The sequence below is a fragment of the Canis lupus genome, chromosome 16 (assembly GCF_048164855.1).
Source record: "Canis lupus baileyi chromosome 16, mCanLup2.hap1, whole genome shotgun sequence".
Taxonomy (NCBI): domain Eukaryota; kingdom Metazoa; phylum Chordata; class Mammalia; order Carnivora; family Canidae; genus Canis; species Canis lupus.
In genome coordinates this window covers 12,996,412-13,018,927 of record NC_132853.1, presented here as the reverse complement: position 1 = coordinate 13,018,927, position 22,516 = coordinate 12,996,412, and the positions used below count along the sequence as shown (strand labels likewise).

Below are 22,516 nucleotides of genomic sequence, written 5' to 3'. Positions count from 1 at the left end.
CAGTCACCACTCAAATAAGGTTCTGACGAAGCGCCAACTGCTCTGCAGACAATGTGGAGCAGAAGGGTCTAGGGAGGGGAGGGCTGGCTGGGGAGAGGGAAAGGTCATCAAGTGGCGGCAGGGGCATTCACAACCGTAACCCTGGTCTCATGGTCACACGTGTGTGAGAACTCACCACCCAACACCTGAATTATGTGCACTGCCTCACATGCCAAATCTTCTGCAACAAAGCCGTCAGAAGCGACCCCTTACCTAGTAGGCCTGCTCACCTTCTAGATTTCAGGGTTGTTTCTTTCCCTGAATTCCCTTTAACAAAATTACTTCCAGAACAAGGGCATCAGACCAAAGGGCTAAAAGCCACTGTGTGCACCTGGGTACTGCCCACACCTGACACCAAAGATAGCCAACCATAACCATGCAGTGTTCAGAAGCCACAGATTCCTAATCACACAGGGAAGGAGATGAATAATCCCCATTAGCTCAACACTCAACCATGAAGCCAGTATTGAGAGGTTTACCAGAAGGAAACCACGTGAAGATCACCTCAGTGTCTCTAATGAAGCTCACACATTCTTTTCCCTCAAACTGTGGAGCCCACTTTTTCATATGAAATCCTACACAGAACCCCCACCCCACCCCAGGATGGCCTCCCGTGGGCCCATTTCCCATCCAGATGGTCCTGGAGTGTAGACACATTTACCCAGTACACCGCTTTGCTTCTTTTTATTTCTCCGCCTCCGTTTCCTAGCCGGCTTGATCCAGGGGCTGTCAGGCTTTCCTTTCCTCTTGAGAAACTTCTTCTTGATACTGGATTCAGAACTCTGAGAGCCAAAGGGGCAGGAATAAAAAAAGTAAAGCATGGGAGCTCCTGAAAACAAAAGGTACTTCAAGTTTCGTTTTCTTGCAAAATAAAATACCTGCTATATCTTGATTCTTCAACTAGAAGATTAATTTCACTTTCAGATATTTTTCTGGTCCCATTCTTAAAAATACTCATGTTTTCCCCTAAATCACTCTAAGTTGTTATTTTACAGGAAAAAAAGAAAAAGAAAAGAAAAAAGAAAAGCCGAGAACATTTAAATGGAATTTATAAATCTTACTCGAATTTGGCACAAAAAAGAATGAGAACGTTCTACTCAGGAACTAAATAAACAAGCTCAGTGAGAGAATCCACTTTTAATTATATGCATCCATTCATTCTGCTCATGAGAAAAGGAACAATCAATGCCTCAATTTGCTTCAGAATCTATGTCCACATTAATTATCTACATGGAGAACAAGGAAAGAAGTTATAATTAATTTACAATATTTTAAGATTTTTATGACCGTCTATTTCTAAAAGATGCAGAATCAGCATTTAACAGCCATGAATTACAGACACACAGCTACCACTTGTAACTAGTCTAGAATGAGGACCTCACAGCTCTGCTCACTAGGGACATACAGGGAAGCTGAAAAGAACGTGCTCGTGAGACAGGAGACCCACAGGTGGGTGTGGGCGCCTGGTCGGACAGCAGTGGCCAGCACACACACGGCTCCACCACTGCCCTGCAAGCAGCCTGACGCGCCCTGCTCTCTGCTCCCTCTGCCTTGTCCTTGCCCCCTTCCTGCAAAATTTCAGATCCAACTTCCACAAGCACTGTCCTCAACGTCACTGTTGCTTCAACCTGCCATTCCAGAGTGATGGCAGCTTGTCACCAAACCCAGCTGTCCCCTCTGAGTCCTTATCTCATCTACCCACTCAACACGATTGACGCCAGGGGCCAGCGACTCCCTCTTGGGAGCATTTCTCAGTTCCCCCTCCTCCCCCCCGCCCCCCCCCCGCCCCCCCGGTCTCACATCAACTGCTCCTTCCCTGCTTAATGCTCACATGTTGGGGGCTTCCGGGCCCCATTTGGGGCTGGTGCTCCTCCCCACCTGCAAGCCCCTGCACCCCCATCCCTGCAGACCCCGTGTCCCTGCCCTCTGACCCCTTACCTCCACCTGACACCCAGCCCAAAGAAGGTCTGCTGGCTGTAGGTCGGACCTCAAACCCTTCTTTTTCTGTCCCACTGGTCACTTTTCTATCCACACAGAATCAGGGCCACTGTCCTTGCTGCCGCTCCCACCCATTCCACGAGTATTCACGCCAGGGCCCTGACCTCCCCCTGGGGCAGTCTCCTAGCTCTGCCCACGCACAGAGCACCTGAGCCGAGGCCATTTCCTTCAGTTCTCTGCTCAGATATCTTTCTCAGGCTCCATCCCACCACAGCCCTGGATGCCACGTGTACATGCGCAGTGATGGCGGAGTGAAGGGCTGCACAGACTGCACAGCTGCCTGCTATACTTGGCCACCAAACACGGAATCAGAGTGCGGGGCAGGGGTTACCAGATCAGACTCATCTCCATCCTCGTCCTCTTCCCCGGTGCCGGCAGACTCCTGCTCCTCTTCAGACTCACCATCCGTCTGGCCAGCCACACAACAAGCCAAAAAGAAAACACAACTGATGAGACCCTTCAGTGGAGGTGACTCAATAAAAACATACATTACTGGGCACACTGGCAGTCAGCGGGGCAGACGCACATGCTAAGGTGGGGGGGGGGCCACAGGTGCCACATCCATGGAGTGACTGTTGCCTGCTGAGTCCTGCCTGCTCCCCGCCCAAGGACCCCATCCCAGGTGGGCTGCTCCTTTGCTGTATTTCTGTACTGATCTGGAAAGCAGCCCCCTGGGCAGGTAAGAGACCATCAACTCTATGCTGAACATTAGTGCACTTGATGCATTTCACGTGTAGCAAAATTCCATTAAAAAGTAACAAAACACACAATAAAAAGATTTCCAGAGGCCAAAAACTAATATAAAATGAAAACCTTCCTCCATCCCCCCCAAGAGCCCAACGCAGCCCCCAGGGCCATAGCAAGCACTGCTCACATTCCTTCCAGCCAACATTTGGCACGAACGGGCCTGAACACAGAAGCATGAGTCTGCCTCCTGGCTGGCAAAGCCCCAAATACGATTTTGTGAATGAAACTTTCTTCTAATTAAAAACGTTTTGGAAAAAAAAAAAAAAAAAAAAAAAAAAAAACGTTTTGGAATTCTCTCCACATCAAAGCAGTGTAGGTACCTCATCGTTTTCTGCTGTATTTATCTTTTCTATCCACGCAGGTAATACATGAATGCATTTTCAGCGCAAAAACTAAAATATACGGCTGTCCACTCAGCCCTTCCCCACCCACCCCCAAGGAAGGGGTGAGCTCCCCGCTCCCTCAGCGAGGCATGCCCTTATCACAGGTTCACACTGAGGCTGAGCTCTACGCAAACTAAGACCCTCGCAGACAAGCCAACAGACACATGCCCCTCTCTACAAATGTGGAGTTCCAACACAGCTGCCATCGGCAACGCCAACAAAGGCATCCCCAGCCCTCCAGAGGGGTGGCAAGTATGTAAGGAACTGAGCGACTTCTATCATGTCACATACTTTCCTCTTTCTTCCACTTTGTCTCATGTGAGCAAATCCCTCAGCCCATATTGCTCCTGAGTCCTTGCTTTATTAACTAGTAGAAGCGACACGTGTATACAAGAGCAATCCTTTGTCTAGTAAATAAGTTATAAATAATTTTCCCTATAAAACAAAGCTACGCTTTTGGTATTTCTTATACAAAAATTTTGAGACTTTATCTAGACAAGTCAAACCTCTCCATCTTTCTCTTCCTAGCTTCTGGATCTATATCTTGCACTAAAAGTTCTTCCTTATTTGAAATTACAAAAAAAAGTTTCCAACACTGTCTTCTACAATTCGGTATTTCATGTTGATACTTTAAATCTTCTGTAATTTATTTTTTTATTTTTTATTTTATTTTATTTTTTTTTTTTTAAATTTTTATTTATTTATGATAGTCACACAGAGAGAGAGAGAGAGAGAGGCAGACATAGGTAGAGGGAGAAGCAGGCTCCATGCACCGGGAGCCCGACGAGGGATTCGATCCCGGGTCTCCAGGATCGCGCCCTGGGCCAAAGGCAGACGCTAAACCGCTGCACCACCCAGGGATCCCTGTAATTTATTTTTTTAAATAACAGTTTCACTGATATATAATTCACCTACTTTAAAATTCATGCTTTTTATTAAAGGGTACAATTCAGGGATGCTCAGCCAGTTAATTAAGTGTGCAACTCTTGATTTTGGCTCAGGTCATGATCTCAGGGGTGTGGGATTGAGCCCTGCGACGGGCTTTGTGCTCAGCATGCAGTCCGCTTGAGATTCTCTCTCTCTCTCTCTCTCTCCACCCCCAACCCCTTCTGTCTGTCCCCCCAGCTCACACACCTACTCTCTAATAAAATCTTTTTTAAAAAAGTGTGCAATTCAGTGTTTTAATACGTTCACAGTAGCGCAACCATCACTGCTATGTGATTCCAGACAAAATTTACATTTGCTATGTGACATGATGCCAGAGTTCTCCTCTATTTTTCTCACAAAAGCTCAAACATCCCAATAACATAGAAAAGTTCATGATCCCTTGACCACAAACTAAAAACCCCATTTTTACAGTAAATTGTATGTTCACATACAAATAGGTTTGCTATGGATTTCTTGTTCCACTCAATGTTTTCCCATTCCTGTACAAAACCCTATTTATTCACTCTCCAGCAGTTGTACCTGCAGTTTTCTCTCCTTGTGTTTGCTGCACACAATCCCCACATCAGCTATTCTACAGAAAGTCCGGTTAGGGCTTTGATGAGAACTATGCTGGACTTGTTACAGGCAACACTGGGAGGATGAAACAAAGATCTTCCCATTCACAAGTAAATGGTCTTCCCTCAAGCATGCAAGGAGGTCTTCCCTCAGGCAAACAATGGCTTTTTTTTTCTCAGGTAATAGGTCTTAACATGAATCTATGAGTCCTTTCAAACCTCTTTCAGCAAAGTTTCAGTTTTTCTCTTCTAAATAACTGACATTTCTTATTAAATTTACTGCTAAGCGGTTCAGTGGTTGAGCATCTGCCCTTCAGCACAGGTCATGATCCCGGAATCCTGGGATCAAGTCCTAAGTGAGGCTCCTTGCTCAGCAGGGAGCCTGCTTCTTCCACTCCCCCACCCACCTGTGCACGCTATTTCAAATAAATAAATAAAATACTTTTTAAAAAGTTAATTTATTGTTATGTATCCTGGTGATGTTAAAACTTAGAGCTAAATTTTTGGTGGGATACTGTGATTTTTCTTTTAGAGTCCTTTTCTTATAAAGATCCATATGGAAATACCTGCTTCAAGACAATCCATGTGTGGATAAGCAGGACTCCCAAGTGTTGGTAATTGGCCACTATTATCTATATATTTGCAATAGCTTGATATTCTCTTTAGAAAGGTTAAAAAAATAGCCCTAGGTATTATTACTATCATTAATGCCACTGTCATTACATTTTTGTTTCTTTAAACATTTCATTTATTCATTTGACAAAGAGGAAGAGAGAGAGCAAGACAGAGCACAGGAGGGGGAGGGAGAAGCAGCAGGCTCCCTGCTGAGCAGGGAGCCCAAGATAGGGCCGGATTCCAGGACTTCAGGATCAAGACCTGAGCCAGAGGCAGACGCTTCACTGACTGAGCCACCCAGGCGCCCATGTCATTACATTTTCTAACAAGCTATTACAGCTACACAAGAAAACGAATGGTTTTATGTCTTGATCACATGTAATTTGGGCCCACTAGCTATAATAGTTCCTCAGCTGATTTTCTTGAATTTTTTTAGACAGATGATTATATTCTTGGCAAACTCTTCTCCCTTGTCCTTTTAAATATTAATGTTTCTTTCTGGTTCTCATCTTACAGCATCACAGCAAGAATGATCAACACCGCAATTCTCGTGTTAGGAGAAAAAGGAGCAATCCTTCCCTTTTTTTATTATGGACATTAGAAATGTTTTATTTTTATTTATTTTTTTTTTTTCATTAGAAATGTTTTAAAGGGACGCCTGGGTGGCTCAGCGGTTTAGCACCTGCCTTTGGCCCAGGGTATGATCCTGGAGTCCTAGGTTCGAGTCCCACGTCGGGCTCCCTGCATGGAGCCTGCTTCTCCCTCTGCCTGTATGTGTCTCTACCTCTCTCTCTCTCATGAATAAATAAATAAAATGTTAAAAAAAAAAAAAAAGAAAAGCAAAATGTTTTAAAAATGTTTACTACTAAAGAACTTTTTTTTTTTTTTAAAGGATTCTGATATCTTCAGTCAGGTGTATTTAATGCAAGCTATCTTTAAATACGATTGAGCAGTTTTTATTTAAAAAAGACTGAACAATGAGGGACACCTGGGTGGTTCCGTTAGTTAAGTGTCTGCCTTTAGCTTAGGTCATGATCCCTGGGTCCTGGGATTGAGCCCTGCATCAAGATCCCTGCTCAGCGGGGAGCCTACTTCTCCCTCTCCCCCCAGCCCCTGCTTGTGCTTTCTCTTGCTCTCTCAAATAAATAAAATCTTTATTAAAAAAAAAAAAAAAAAAGCAATGAAATTGCCAATTAAAATACACAAACTAGCAACTTAGTCAACTCCAGTTCCTCCTGAAAGTCCTATAAGGTGACTATGACTGAGAGGTCACTGTATAAGGGGTCACCTGATAACTGCACATGTGATGGCTACAAGGAGTAAAGCATAATTTCAAAATCCGAGGAAACTGGAAAGAGAAGTGTAACAGTGACAATGACTGGAGTCTGATGTGGAGCAGAGATGTAAGCCAGGAAGCCAGGAAGAGATTACACAGTGCAGGGAAAGGCTCAGTAGGTGGGTGGCAAGCAGAAAACCCCGACCCCGCAGGACAGAACTCTACTCACCAGGCCCCATTACAGCCTGGACTAGGAAGAAGAGTCCAGCTCTCCTCTAACCAATCCCCTCAATGGCTGTGGCACTCAACTGCCATGCAACCAGTCCTGGGACTGGCTTCCAACCCAAATGGGCAAGATAAGGATGCCAATCCTATCAGTGAGAAGGTAGCCACAGTGGAAGAAAATATGTTGACAACACGTACAAGGAGCTCATTTCCTACAAATTTTTTTTTTTTTTTTAAAGATTTCATGTTTAAGTAATCTCTATAGTCAGCATGGGGCTCTAACTTACAACCCGGAGATCAAGAGTTGCATGCTTCACCAACTGAGCCAGCAAGGTGCGCCTCCTGCAAAAAATGATCTTTAGAAAGGACAAACAGGGACACCTGGGTGGCTCAGTGGTTAAGTGTCTGCCTTTGGCTCAGGTTGTGATTCCAGGGTCCTGGGATCAAGTTCCGTATCAGGTTCCCCGCAGGGAGCCTGCTTCTCCTTCTGCCTGTGTCTCTGCCTCTCTATGTCTCTCATGCTTCTCCCTCTGCCTGTATGTGTCTCTACCTCTCTCTCTCTCTGTCTCTCTCATGAATAAATAAATAAAATGTTAAAAAAAAAAAAAAAGGAAGGACAAATAACCAAAGAGATAAAAATGGCTGAGTCCTACATAGACACTTGACAAAAGAAGGCATCCAAATCGCAAATAAACATGAAAAAAGTACCCAAGCTTCTTGGGAATCAGGAGACAACAAATCAGAACTATAATGTAACATCTCGACACTCGCTGGCTAGGCAATACCAAGTGTGTCAAGCCAGTGCTACAGGAGGACACTCATGCACTGGTGGTGGGAGAGCTGTGTGGTCACGCCCACCACTGGTCACATGACATGGCAATTCCAATGTGGGTGTGCCCCCAGGAACATACAGGAAGGCTCACAACAATGTCCTCTGAAACAGAACCAACTACGAACAGCCCAAATATCCATCAACAGTGGGATGGAAACATAAATTGGAAGTCACCCAAAGGAATACTGTATTATAGTAGCTCTTGAACATTCTGGTCTCGGGAACCCTTTGCTCTATTAAAAATTACTGGGAATGACAAAGCACTTTTGTTGATTTGGTTATGTTCATTAACACTATTGTACAAATTTAAATGGAGAAATGAGTACACAACAACGTAACTCCAATGAGCGAAAGATAAAACGGTAACTAGTGTTCTGGCATTATTAAAATGATTTGACCCCCTAGACCCTCTGAAACAGGCCCCTCAGATGCCACTTTATAATCTACTGTGAATTAACAATGAAAATGCATGAATAATATATATAAACTTAACAAACATAATACTGAGCTAAACAAGTCACACTCCAAGAAAGGAAAGCATATGCATGATTCCATTTACATTAAGTACAGAAACCGAGAAGACAGTTCTGCAGGGGACTGGGAGGGCCTGCAGGGGAGGCTGGCACAACTCATGTCTGTGAGCTGAGTGGTGGCACAGGTGCAGTCGCTCTCTCATCAGTAAACTGTTCCTTGTCACAGCTGAAATCATAAAGTCATATCCCAAATCCAAAAACATAAAGCTGAACTTTATTTTTTTTTAAGATTTCATTTGTTTATTCATAAGACACACACACACACACACACACAGAGGCAGAGACACAGGCAGAGGGAGAAGCAGGCTCCATGCAGGGAGCCCGATGTGGGACTCGATCCCGTCTCCAGGATCACACCCTGAGCCGCAGGCGGCGCTAAACCGCTGCGCCACTGGGGCTGCCCTAAAGCTGAACTTTAGAAAATACTAGTTTTTCTCATTGAATCTGTTAAGTCTTATCAATAGGTTTCCTGTAATAAACCAGTGTCTTCCTGAGGGAAGCTCTACCTTCTTTACGACTGTTATGATGCAAGTATATAGTTGTGTCTGATCAACATTGTTTCAAGATTGGAAGTGAGTCTGGCCTCAGAAGGAGCTAGTGTCCATTCCCATCTTTTATTCTCTGGAGTAGTTCACATAATAAACCCATTGCTTTATTATTATTGCTGATTTATTTAGATTGGCTCCTGTCATCTTATTTTGTTTTGCACTTGGCCACACTGTCCTCATTATTCTGCTTTTACTTGTTTTCTGATTCTTTTTGTTAGCTTTATTCCATTTCATTCTTTCCTTTATACCAATGTATAGAATCATTCAGTATTACTCAGCATCCAGATTCTCTCTGAAGAGCAAAATCCAGAAAGAGAGTCAACTCCATATGCCATATGGTGCTCAATAAAGGTGACATTTTAAATCAGCAGGGAAAGAAACGTCAGACAATAAATGGTGCTCATATCATGTGCTTATAACCATTTTGAGGGAAACCATAGGACCCTAACCTCACATTTTGCCTAAAAAGTTTTACTGAGCTAGGATTTATTATATACCATTAAATATACCCATTTTGATTATATCTACCTCATATTTTATCCCAAAACAAATATACACGAATCAAGTATTTACACATAATGAAACCAATAAAGTATTAGAAGACACCTTACATGTTGATTTATTCAGAATCACCAGTAAAAAAGATCTGCTTATTGTACTCAGAACACAGAACCTAGAAATCATAAATAGACTAGTACCTGTAGCTTCTAACATAAGAAAAGCCATCCCTCAAAACTCTGAGAGCCGGATGGAAAGGCTGTAACTACAGAGTACAGTACTTTGACTCAAAATGTAAAAAGCTAGTCAACAAAATTATTTTTTTTATTTAAATTTATTTTTTATTGGTGTTCATTCAATTTGCCAACATATAGAATGACACCCAGTGCTCATCCCGTCAAGTGTCCAACTCAGTGCCCATCACCCAGTCACCCCCACCCCCTGCCCACCTCCCCTTCCACCACCCCCAGTTCGTTTCCCAGAGTTAGGAGTCTTTCATGTTCTGTCTCCCTTTCTGATATTTCCCACTCATTTTTTCTCCTTTTCAACAAAATTATATATTTCAAACAGGTCACTATTTCAATGAACCCACCTGAACTTCTCAGCCTCCCGTTAGCTTTAGAAGACTGCATCAGATACAAAGCCTACGTTATATAAAGAGGGTCCAAAGCGGGGATTCCTGGGTGGCTCAGCAGTTTAGCGCCTGCCTTCAGCCCAGGCGTGATGTTGGAGTCCCGGGATCCAGTCCCACATCAGACTCCTTGCATGGAGCCTGCTTCTCCCTCTGCCTGTGTCTCTACCTCTCTCTCTCTCTCTCTCTGTCTATCATGAGTAAATAAATTAAAATCTTAAAAAAAAAAAAGAGGGTCCAAAGCTGTCTCAAAAAGGTATACACAGAACAGTCAAGACACAGCCGTCTCCAACGGGCCACCTGGTTCTCAACTCCTCCCATTCCTCCTCACCTAATTCATCCCCCTCAGAACTAAAAGCATAAACCATGCCCAGATGTCAGCACCTGCTCAGAACTGTGTTCTACTCGGTCTACACCTAGTGCCCCTGCAGACCCTGCCTAGTGCTGAGTCCCTGAGGCCACCTGCAGACAGTAACTCGTGACTGCACCAGAGCACATGCTTGGGGATGTGAGTGGTATGTGATGAGGACACACCTGGTGTTAACAGACTGCATGTGATGGCTCAGCAGGCCTGCTCAGAAGCCCTGGATGCTCACTCCAACAAGGAGGAAGAGTCCTTCCCAGACCTCACCGGCAGGAGGACTGCACCCGTAGTATGCCCGGGACTAAACAAGGTCAGTCACCCCATGGCCAGTGATGGGCAGCTGCCACTGGCACACAGTCAACCCTCAGTGTATCCCTGTTCATCTAGAACTGAAACAAACTCCAGATGTTTACTGCTGTACAAGAAGACACGCACTCCTCTGATGAAAAGAAATCTAAAACTTCAAGAAAAAAGAATGCAAGCACCCAAATCAGAAGGAAATAGGGAAATGACTGGGGTGGAGATGGGCCAGACTGGCTCTCACAGGACTGACAGCCCAGCATCTGTACCCCTCCGCGAGGAGTAAGAAAATGGCCTACCTTCTGGGTTCGGTCAGTTTCTGACACACTCCCCTTAGAGGTCCTGCTGTCCTCTGTGGGAAACGCAGCAGCCTGCTCAGCTCCCTGGTCCTCGTCCTCATCGAGCTCCTCTGACTCGTCCTCCTCCGAGTCCAGCTCCAAGCTCTCCCCGTTCACGTGAAGGGTGCTGGCGCCCAGGTCCTTATCACCCTGGAACATGGGCAAGTGCACACTGTCACGCTGAACCCCAGCATGAGGAGCAACCTGTCAACTCCCGTCAGGGCATGGCCTGCAAGGTGGGACACAGCGATTCTGCCAGGGGTAAGAGCCAGGAAGGGAGGGGGGAGAGGTCAGAGAGCACTGGGCAGGAGGCTGTGCCCCAGAGCTTGGGTTCCTTCAAAAGGGACCAAGGTCATCGAATTACTGATAACCTCCCATGGTTCTCTCGTCAAAGAGGTCCTGACACAGACGTGGATTTCCAAGCACATGTGCCAACAATACAGGCGCGCACCTTACCTTGGAACCCACAGTGGAATGAGTTATACTCTTAAACATCTCAATCACCGTCCTCTGTTTTAATACTTTGGTCTTTTTCTTAGGAACCAGGCTATAGGTTCCCATTCTTCGTTTTTTCTTCCGAGATACTGCAGCTGCTAAAACAAAAGGCAAGCAAGCTAAAAAAAAAAAAAGTCAAAAGGGGACAAGAAAGGAAAAGAAATACCATTCAAATGCTTTTTAAAGGTAGGTGAGAATTCACAAAATCTGATTACCAAAATCATCAGCATGCCACCACAGTGACAGGCATCTCTTACTTGTCCTAAGTCACACAGAGAAAGCTGACAGTACTTACAACAAAAGCTAAGCTGTGTGGATGGCAAACCCGATCACCCTGCTGCAAGCAGAGGTGCAAGGCAGAACCACCAACCATCAGAAGCAAGGCCCTGGAGTGCCTCCCACACCAGTCCCCTGCCCCTAGATGATCCCATCCCCAGGAACGATGCAGCTGCAAGAACGAGGCTGAGGAGGGACAGTGGCCTCACTGCCAATCACTGGGAATGGGCCACGTCTGTCTCCTGGACAGACTTCTCACCCACAACAAGAAGTAAATTGCAGTCCCTAGTCCATTTCCACCACTGAAATGTAGCCATGCAACCCTAGCCAGCCTGTCCTCCCCTGGACCCTTTACCCAGCACCATCCACCTTGCCCAGCAGTCCACCAACTGAGGGGAAAGAAGCCTTTGACAAACTACACAGGTACACAAGGTCAAGGAAGGCACAGGCCAGGAAAAAGCAAATAGCTGAGGGTCTGGGGTTTCCCGACAAGCTGGGGCTCCTGGGGAATCAGGGCTCCCGATTCTATTCTAGATAAAGCACAGCTACAGGCTGACTGATTATACGGAAGGAGGCTCTCTATAATATTTTATTTTTTTTAAAGTTACAGGGTTTACAAAAAATCTGAAAACCACTTAACAGAGGCAGCTAGAGAACCTAAGCTCCATTCCATTCTCACTCCACAAAGCGGAAGAGTAGAGTGCCTCAAAGAGCAGGCACACATGTGACCTACACAGCTGCGAGGGCCATGCAGACAGCCCCACAAGCACGTGGCCTCAAGGTCACCAGGTGTGCCTCAGCCCAAAGCCAAGGAGCAGACAGGACATCTGGGACAGTCACCCACGAAGCATTCACTAGGGTGGCTCTGAAAGCATAACTGGTCACGAAGAAGCATGGCTCTGTCCATTACATGCTAGAACAGGGTGATAAGATCGCAGGGGTATGTGCAGGCTGAGATGCGTGTCCTGTACAATCACAGGACAAGGAGTAAGATGCACTTTGCAGCCCCTGAGTCTGCACACCTTCCTGCTTGTGTTGCAGCAGGATGGGAAAGTAAAAAGAACCTCTGGCTATCACTATAGTAATTAAAAATACTAATAGAGAGAGATGACCTGAAAGCTTAAACCTGAATGAGCTGGCTCCAACACTCCCCCCACAGCCCAAGGGAAGAGAGCTGGGCAGGGGAAGGAGTGAGGTTTGAAGAAAATAGAGGTGGAGGACACAGTCACAAAGGGCCACGTCCAAGCACGCCTTGCCCATTCCAAGACACCTGACCAGCAGGAAGGAGCACTACCCCCCACATAGGCTTCCTGTATCTCCCACGACCCTGAAAGACACACTAGCAATTCTGTAATAAGGCAACGCAGCCATGATGACGCTTCCCTCTGCAGGAGACACTTGCAGGTGTGGAAGTTGTGATTCTGGGAACTTTCTTGGGAGGCGACACCACCAGGAGTGCCTGACCTACATGAAGACTTACAGACTTACACAATAGTATGAATGTGCTTGATGTCTCCCCTTTCTGCACTGGGGAGAGTTACCACATCTCTGCAGGAACTCCAGAGGAAGCCCCTTGCTTGAGACATGCCCATCCCATCATCCTCCCTGTGGGGCCACTCATACAGCCCCACCTCCTGCAAAGGCTCCAACAAGGGATCCAGTGTTCACCCATCCCCTCAACTGACCCTGCACAGAAGCAAGCTCAAAAGAGCAAGAAATCCCATGGAAGTGGCCAGTAGCAGAACCAACCTTAACTCAAAGGTCTCCCCAGTACACTGTGTGTTTCCAATAGCTCTTAGTTTATAAACTGAGGGGAGTTCTCAAATCTAGACCCTTCCACCCAATTAGAACAGGGGATAAGACTTAATGAAAACAATCTTCATTTTGAGGTTGACAACAAGTGTAGAAAGTAATGATTAGAACAGAGGTGTGACAGTCCTCTGCAAGTTTACGGAAGGGCCCGCTGACTCAACCACCACTCATCTAGAGCACATGCACTCTTACAATCAACATGCTTCTAGTTTCACAAGGTGCACGTTCATAACACGCCATCAGAAAAGCAACACAATGGTTGGGTTTTCAATTACCTGTCTGTGACTTTGTGGTGGCCATGTAGCACTGGTTTTGAGGTAGTGACTGAAGGGGTGGGAAGGGGGGTAAAAGCTGCTGTCGTCCAAAATCAGAAAGGTTTTTGTTGATCTCCTCTTTTGGCTCCTCATGATCTCGAGCTTCTCGAACTTCTCTGGGATCCTTACTGGCTGCATGCTTCAAAACAAAAACAATTAATAACTGTAATTACACATAAGCAGATGGCCACTGAAACAACATGCCCCTAAAATGCTGCTCCTTTCCTCAAAAACCTGCCTTGACCAAGAGAAGAGATAAAAGAAAGAAGACAAAATACAAAGCCTGCCGTCATCACAGAGCACCTGGCACTGACGCACATGTGCCCAGCCACTCCTTGGATGACATGAGCCAGCATCTGCAAGCTAAGAACAGTGTTGACAAGGATGAGGAGCAAGAGGAAGCAGCAACAGCAGTAACCATATATGGCACATGAACCCTGGAATACTGTTTACCTGGCCCTTTACAGGAAAAGTGCTAACCGTTGATTTAGGTAAATGTATTACTAAGTAAAGTGCTTTCACAGTCTATCATTCTCACGGCTGCACTATGCAACACTCCCCCCACAACAGATAACCACACTACATTTTTAAAGTTATCTTTTGCTCACAATTTCACCAATCTCCTAAATCTGTCTTCTGGCTCAGCCTTCCAAGACCCTGGCAGCCTGCAATACTGTTGTTAAATCCCTTGTACCTATTAGCAGTGCTGCCTTCATTCCAGACTGCCTAGACACAACTAACCCTCTCCCCATCATCTGCTTCCCTAAAATCGCCTACAGCTCCAAGATAGTTGGATCTCATATCAAATTCCATTTAACCAAGTTTTATTTTATGCACAGTAGGGGAAATAAATGGTAAAGAAATAGCATCCTTCAATAAATGGTTCTTGGAAAAGGGATCTCCACATTCAAAAGAATGGAGGTGGACCCTTACCTTACAAATACTAATTCAGAATGGGTCAAAGATCTAAATCTATAAAACTCTTAGAAGAAAACACAGGAGGAAAGCTTCATAACATTGAATTTAGCAATGATTTCTGGATAGAACACCAAAAACACAGGCAACAAAGAAAAACAGATAAATCAGACTTTATCAAGATTAAAAATTTCTGCCTTTGGCCCAGGGCGCGATCCTGAAGACCCGGGATCGAATCCCACGTCGGGCTCCTGGTGCATGGAGCCTGCTTCTCCCTCTGCCTATGTCTCTGCCTCTCTCTCTCTCTCTCTCTCTCTGTATGACTATCATAAATAAATAAAAATTTAAAAAAAAAAGGACAGAATCAATAGAATGAAAAGGCAACCCACAGAATGGGAGAAAATATTTGTAAATCACATATCTGATAAGAGATTAATATCCAGAATATATAAAGAACTCCTACAACTGACCAACAAAACAACCTGATTAAAAAATGGGCAAAGCATCAGATTACACCTTTCTCCAAAGACATACACTATACACATGAAAAGAGGCCGAACATCACTGATCATCAAGAAAATGCAAATCAAAACCATAATGAGATATCACCTCACACCATGAGGGATGGCGACTATAACGAATAAAAGAATACAATCCCAAAAAACTGTCAATTATACTTCAATTAAAAATAACAAATACTGGGACGCCTGGGTGGCTCAGTGGTTGAGTGCCTGCCTTTGACTCAGGGTGTGATCCTGGAGCCCCAGGATTGAGTCCCGCATCGGGCTCCCTACATAGAGCCTGCTTCTCCCTCTATGTCTCTGCTTCTCTGTTTCTCTGTATCTCTCATGAATAAATAAATGAAATCTTAAAAAAAAAAATACTGAAAAGGATGTGGAGAAATTGGCACCTTTGTGTGCTGCTGGTGGCAATGTAAAATGGTACAGTTCGGCAGTTCCTCAAAAAGCTAAACATAGAATTACCATGTGATCCAGTAATTCTACTTCTGGATATACCTAAAAGAACTGAAAACAGAGTCTCAGAGCTATTTGTGCACAACAGTTCATAGCAGCATAATTCACAGCAGCCCAGGGGTGGGAGCAACCGAGTATCTACTGACAGGCGGATGGATAAACAAGACGTGGTCCAACCATACCTGGACCACCATCACTCAGCCCTAAAAGGAAAGAAATCCCAGCACCTGCTACGACGTAGACCTGAGGACATGGTGCTGAGAGAGAGAAGCCTGGCACAGGACAGATTCTGTACAAGTGAAAACGCCCAGGAGGCCTCAGAGAAGTCGGATCCACAGACATGGGAGGGTCGGGGGCTAAGGGGGTGGGGAACACAGGGTTTAATGGGACAGAGTCCAGTCTGGGAAGTCGCACGGGTCCTGAGGACCAATGGGGGTGGGGGAGCACCACGCACAACAGTATGAATGTGCTTGATGTCCCCGCCCTAAAATGTGAGCTACCTGGGAGCATGGCCTGGATTCCTGCTCTTGGGAGACAGCCCAGGGGGACTCACACTCAGCTCAGAGACCCTGTTTGTCACTTGGCGGGGAGAATGTGTCCCAGTCCTGGAGCGCCCTTCCTTCTCCCCACACAAACCCCCCACCCTCGCCACGTCCACAATTAACCTGCCCTCAGCACAATGAGCACTGTTCACATGTAACTTGTCAACCCTGTAAAATTCTCCAGTGTCTCTCAAACATACCAAGTTGCCTCTAAAGAGGTCACTGCTGGAGCAAAGGAGTCAGGTAACGTTCCCTTCTGTTTCCTGCAAACTGCCCCGTACACTGTGTGGCCACAGTGACTCTCAGCCTCCACCAGCTCTTTTCACAGGCAAATGCAAAAGATGATCTTAAAGTACATATAAATAAGAGGCAAAAGTTAAATCTCAGGAGGAAACAGTCACAAGAGGCTAATTCTCACTTGGACGCAACATCTTTAAGATGTTATTTCTGAAAATCTGAAAGAAAAAAAAATCTAGAGCTAAACTTGGGTGAAGATTCTAGACTCCATCAGGGCTCTACTATCAGACAACAGCAAAAAGGATGAAAGAGACACTGACTTAAGGGAGGAGCACCCACTGCTGTGATGGAGCCTCAAGCACCCAGCCAGTCCCCGCTTCCCACACGTGGCATAGGCTGCAGAGAGAGGTAGCAGCCACATCACTGCTGCAGCCCCGGAGTGGGAGGCCCACGGGTCTGGCCGCTGCTGGCCCTATCCACCCACAGCCCTCTGCGCCTCGGCTCTGCCCTTCTGCAGGAGGTCAGTCCCTGAACCACCAGCCAGGCCCCTGTCAGCTCAGCGTGAGCTCTCTCAGCCCAGCCTCCTTCTCCTTCCAGAAACTTAATTCCAATGGCAATAAACAAGGACTTACACAATTTTGACATTCAGAACTACCTCTCTTAGAGCCGAGAGCTCCAAGAACAAGGCTATATCTTTTGCCCAGAACCTAGAGAATACCAGTGGCAGTGGTTCTGTGTGGAAGCGGAGAGGGAAAATGTGGTGACAGGGACACAAAAGGAGAAGGCTGGAGGGCCACCATGCTGAGGCCCAAAGGAGCAGTCACACTTCAACCAGGGAGACAGTCTGCAACACAGGACTTAGTTAACAAACTTCCACTTTCTCTGCCACTTTCTCTTTCCGACAGCACCCACACTGGGTGAGAGGGGGCCTCCACACTGCCAAGGGACACCAGGTACATGGCAAGAACATGTCTTCAGTTTTAAACTCTTAGAAAGAAAATGGTTTTAGTATCACAAGCCTGTAATACTCATCACTGGAATGACTGATTTTAAAACACAATTTTCAATAACACAAGGTCTCCTAACGAAAATCAAACAAGATGAACTGAGTTTGGGGAGCAGAGAACCTCAAGGGCAAGAGAGGCCAGGTCTGGAGCCAGGGGGCTCCATTTCAGATGGGCCCTCAGGAACTCCGCTGCCTTGGCTAGTCTTGGCGCTACATCACTGTGACTTCTGCCCTCCCACGGGCCAGGGGCAAATGAAGGTCCCAGCTGTGAGGCAGGCAGGGATGGTCTTTAGGATATCTATTTCTAAAGTCTTAACATCCGCCTGTCCTCTGTCCTAACCACTGACCGAAATGATATGTGTGACAATCAATTGCACACCCACTAACAATTATAATAACTCAATTTAGCACACAGCGAACACGGAGATAAGCCTATATGGTCAGAGAAATTTCTTGAAATTAAATATCAAACTGCCTTTTTTTCCTTTAGAGGAATAAGACAGAGTGACAATAAAAGATCCTCAAGGATAAACATATATTAGAATAAAATCCTGGAAGTGGGAACAAAATAAAAGTATAATTTCAAGGAGATAAATGAATAATGTAAAGCTGTAAATAATGTAAATAATGACATGTATTTTATTTTTTAATACTTTATTTATTCATAAGAGACACACAGAGAGAGAGGGAGGCAGAGACACAGGCAGAGGGAGAAAACAGGCTCCATTCAGGGAGCCTGACGTGGGACTCGATCCCAGGTCTCCGGGATCACGACCTGGGCCGAAGGCAGGTGCTCAACCGCTAAGCCACCCAGGCGTCCCATGACATGCATTTTAAAATTGATAATGGTGAGCCAAAAATGGCAGGAAATAATAATGAATGTCACTTTAAACCTGATGTCTGATATAAAAACTAACTCAAAATGGACCATATATTTATAAAAATATAAGACTATATAAAAATTAAAGGCTTCCTTAAAAATTACAGAAAAACCTTGGGACCCAGGTCTAGACAGAGAGTTTGTAGACATGAAGCCAAAAGCAAAGCCATAAAAGAAAGAAACACTGATGAAGTGGACTTGGTCAGAATGATAGGAGGGCAAGGAGAAGCCACAGATGGAAATGTCCACAAACCAATCCATGGCAGAGGGCTCATACCCAGAACTCTGAATGTTCACAAAACAACTAGTTGTGAAATGGGCAAGACATTTCATAAGAAAGGACACATAGATGGCAAATAAGCACATGAAAGATGTTCAGCATCACTGGCCATTAGGGGTGTTCAAATTAAAACCATGATGAGGAGTCACAGCTAAAATAAAAACTAGCAGTGATGCCAAATGCCAGCAACGATGTGAGAAACCAGACTGCTCATACCTTGCTTCTGGGAGTCTAAAATGGGATAGCCTTTCTGGAATCTGGTTTGGCAGTACTTATAAAGCTAAATATCCAATTAACATATGACCCTGCAATTACATCCCTGGATATTTAACCCAGAGAAATGAAAATTTCTATCCAAAGAAAAATCTGTACATAAATGTTCAAAGCAACTTTAACATAACAGCCTCAAACTAGAAAACCCCTAAATGCCCTTTGACCTGTGAGCCGGTAAGCTCTGGGACATACACATCCCAGAAAAGGCAAGGAAAGGCAGGGAGCCATGGACACCCAGTCAGTCCCACAGGAACTGAGCCGCTCTCAACAACCCCAGCTTTCTATGGAACATCTGACATGACACGGTATGGAGATGGGACACAGGAGTCAGGGGACAGGGTGGGTGGGGATGAAGGGGGACACAGGGAGCTGTGTGTTGCTGAGTGTTCACAGAAATCTACACTGTGTTCTGCTGTGTAGATGTTACCCTAGGGGAGACCAGGTGAAGGGTACATGGGGTTTCTCTGTACTTTTTTTGCAGTTTCCTGTGAATTCCTAGTTATTAAAAAGTTGGGTTTTTTTCCTAAGTTCTGGGATGTACACAAGAATCCTGCAAAAGGTGGAAACCAAGTCAGGGCCAGACAGTCTAGGAGGGGCAGGGCCTGCACAGTGAAACAGGTCAGCACGGGGAAGCAACCATGGCTCCCCAACGATCACTGCAGGCAGGCTACAAGAAATGCAAGTAGAGCTCACCATCAAGGAACACAAAACCACAGAAAGAAGGAAGAGCACACCCCTGGGGAGAAACATCAACACAAATTCCCAGCTGTGGAAACAGGAGTCATGGCAGAGACTACAAAAGAACTGTTACTAATGCCTTTTGAATGATAAGACAAAATTTAACTAAATTAACTAATTAGGGATATTAGGTATGAAAAAAAAAACATCAAAAGTAAAATCATCAATATATAGAATGAATAGCAAGAATGTCAAGTGCTAAAGAAATCAAAGCTGGAAAACAAGACCCCCGTGTCCATGTCAAGAGCTCCACAGAAAGAAAAGATGCACAAAGCATTTTTCTAGAACTGAGGAAAGACATACATGTCAGACCAACAGGGCCCGCAGACACAGGCTCATTCCTGAAGCCCTGGACGGCTGCAGAGAGGAAAGCGCACAGTCAGACTGGCTTCCCAATGCTCACCAGCAACTCCAGGTACAAGAAATGCCAAGGGAGCACAGCCACAAACCCAGAGTCACGTGGACCTGGGAGGGCAGCACACGACCACAGACATTCTGACAAAACACACCAGGCACAGGCATAGAACACTCGCTGGTGGCAAAAGCCACCTCATCCAGCACAATACTGGGTTCCTGCTGCCTGCTCCCTGCACCCGGGAGCCCGGCATGAAGACAGGCGTGGGCAGGTCTTCAGCATGCCCCTCGTCCCTTCCCTCTATCACATCGAGAACCCAAACAACTTCATGGCTACTTATTTCCTAAGAGAGTCAGTGCTCAGTCTTCCCGAGCTGGAATGAAAGCCCCCAGGCCCAGAGAGAGGAGTGGCCTCTCTCTGTACCAGCCTCTGATGCATCTTGTCAGTGGGCCAGAGGGATCTAGAGGCATACCCAGCCCAGGCAGCGGCCTGAGAGGGGTTGTCTGCTTGTCGTTCATGCCTGAACTGTCAGCAGCCTCTCCTAATCCTCCCAGGCCCAGAGACAACCACCTGTTGGCTAACCACGACCATTTACTGGTCTTCCTCTTCCATGCGCAGAGTCCATCTGCCATCACTTCAACAAAAGAGAACACAGACAGGAAGGAAACAACACGACAGACATGAGAGTGGCCTCATCCTGACAGGGATTGCATTACCAGGCCCAGGATGGATTTTGGCATGGTCTTCCGTGCCCTGTGAACCTTGACGTCGGCACCAGGGGCCGTGGGCTTCCTGTCCTCTGCATCTTTACTTGCTTCCCCGAGCTTGGCCGGTGCTGTGGCTGGCGTCTGAGAAAAAGCACTGGGAGTCCTCCCTTTGCCAGAACCTCCGGGAAGGGTTTTCGCAGCATGACCAGGAAGCGAGGAAGCCAAAGTGCTGGTAATCCGCATGGGCTGCTCCTGCAGGGATGGTTTATTCAAGAAATATCCATTGCTCCCGAGGACAGAAGTCTGTGTAAAGTCATCTGTGTTGACGTGGTTTTGCTTCCCCATTTCACTGTCTCTTTCTGAAACTCCATTTTCAGCTATTCGAGCTAGTTTGTTGGTACCTTCCTGTGGGCTGACCGCAGAGTTCTCCTGAGTGTGCTGCGCTGCGGTCATGTGACTGCTAGCCTCACTTGTTCCACAGGACCCATTGGCTTCGCTGTCTGCGGCCACGGGGGCCTCTCCTCCCTGCTTCTCTGCTGAGCCTCCATCAGCTGCCATAGAGATCTCTGTGAACAGAAGAGACAGCATCAGAGGTTGTGGCCCTGCCCTGTCACCACACAACCCACACAACAGTTAACGCGTCCTTGAGGGGGGTTTACATAAGACTACTCAAAGAAAAATAATTTCATTTCATGTACAAAGATTTAAGTTCAAACAGATTAAATATAAAATGATATCTTACGGGCACCTGGCTGGTTCAGTCAGAAGAGCCTGTGACTCTTGATATCAGGGTTGTGAGCTCAAGCCCCATGCTGGGTGTAGAGCTTACTTAAAAATAAAAATTTAAAAATCTAAAATAATAATGATAATAATAATAAAATGATGTCTTAAACATTAACTTTGAAAATTAATTGGTTAAAGTTTGGAGAAGGCCAAACCCTGAGCAGAGGAGTCTACCCTGAGCTCAGGCAAACTGGCTATCTGCCCATCCTGTGTGTGAGGTAGAGCAGGGCCTGCAGTTCCACCTTGGCAGACACAGCCTAAAACCAGAAGCACAAGATAAACACTTCCCATTTGTTGAGTAAATTAATTTTTAAGACAGCAAGATCTCAGAACCCATTGCACAGATCTGCATGTCTACCAGGAACAAACATGCCACTGTAAAATAAAACTGAGCATGGTTTACAGACAGAAAGCAAAGCTTCAGAAGTACCTTCACAGGGATCCCTGGGTGGCACAGCGCTTTGGCGCCTGCCTTTGGCCCAGGGCGCGATCCTGGAGACCCGGGATCGAATCCCACATCAGGCTCCCGGTGCATGGAGCCTGCTTCTCCCTCTGCCTATATCTCTGCCTCTCTCTCTCTCTCTCTCTCTCTCTGTGACTATCATAAATAAATTAAAAAAAAAAAAAAAATTAAAAAAAAAAAAGAAGTACCTTCACAAAAATAAACTTAAAGAAAATGGGTAATAAACCAAGAAAAAGGGTCATATTTTCAGCAAATCAGCCAGAAGGCCCATTACAAATATCTGGACTACAAGCCCACTCTCTGTAGAAGCTCGGTCTCCCAGAACAGCTCGGCAGACCTTGTCCAGGACCTGCCATAAACAAATGCATTTCATAACAGAAGATCTGCAAACATATCCAGCCTCACTGACAGACTAATGCAGAAAACCCATGGTTACACCACTGGATGCAAGAAGAGCTTCAGTCAGTTCCAGACTCTGCCCGCCCCAGTCCCCTGACTCCACTGACTCCCACAGGAGACCCCTCATCACAGTGCTGATCGTCTGTTCCTCCACCCTGGAGCGTGAGGTCTGCAGGGACAGAGTTTTGTCTGTCTGCCTGCTACACACCCCGAGACAGAAAGGCCTGGGACATAGTAT

General features: G+C 45.8%; 1 protein-coding gene across 8 annotated transcripts in view; it reads right to left on the bottom strand.

Moving 5' to 3' along the window:
* The window catches only part of EHMT1 (euchromatic histone lysine methyltransferase 1), a 144,896-nt gene that overhangs the window by 48,947 nt on the left and 73,433 nt on the right, over positions 1-22,516 (bottom strand). For 4 of the 8 annotated variants that reach the window (XM_072778898.1, XM_072778897.1, XM_072778903.1 and 1 more), the window contains 6 exons: positions 20,643-21,199; positions 13,688-13,865; positions 11,286-11,443; positions 10,791-10,979; positions 2,369-2,446; positions 701-821 (listed from right to left, as the gene is read on the bottom strand). In XM_072778898.1, the coding sequence (XP_072634999.1) occupies positions 701-821; positions 2,369-2,446; positions 10,791-10,979; positions 11,286-11,443; positions 13,688-13,865; positions 20,643-21,199 (1,281 nt within the window). The remainder of the gene's footprint in view (positions 1-700; positions 822-2,368; positions 2,447-10,790; positions 10,980-11,285; positions 11,444-13,687; positions 13,866-20,642; positions 21,200-22,516) is intronic. The other 4 variants (XM_072778900.1, XM_072778899.1, XM_072778904.1 and 1 more) reach the window with 2 other exon arrangements.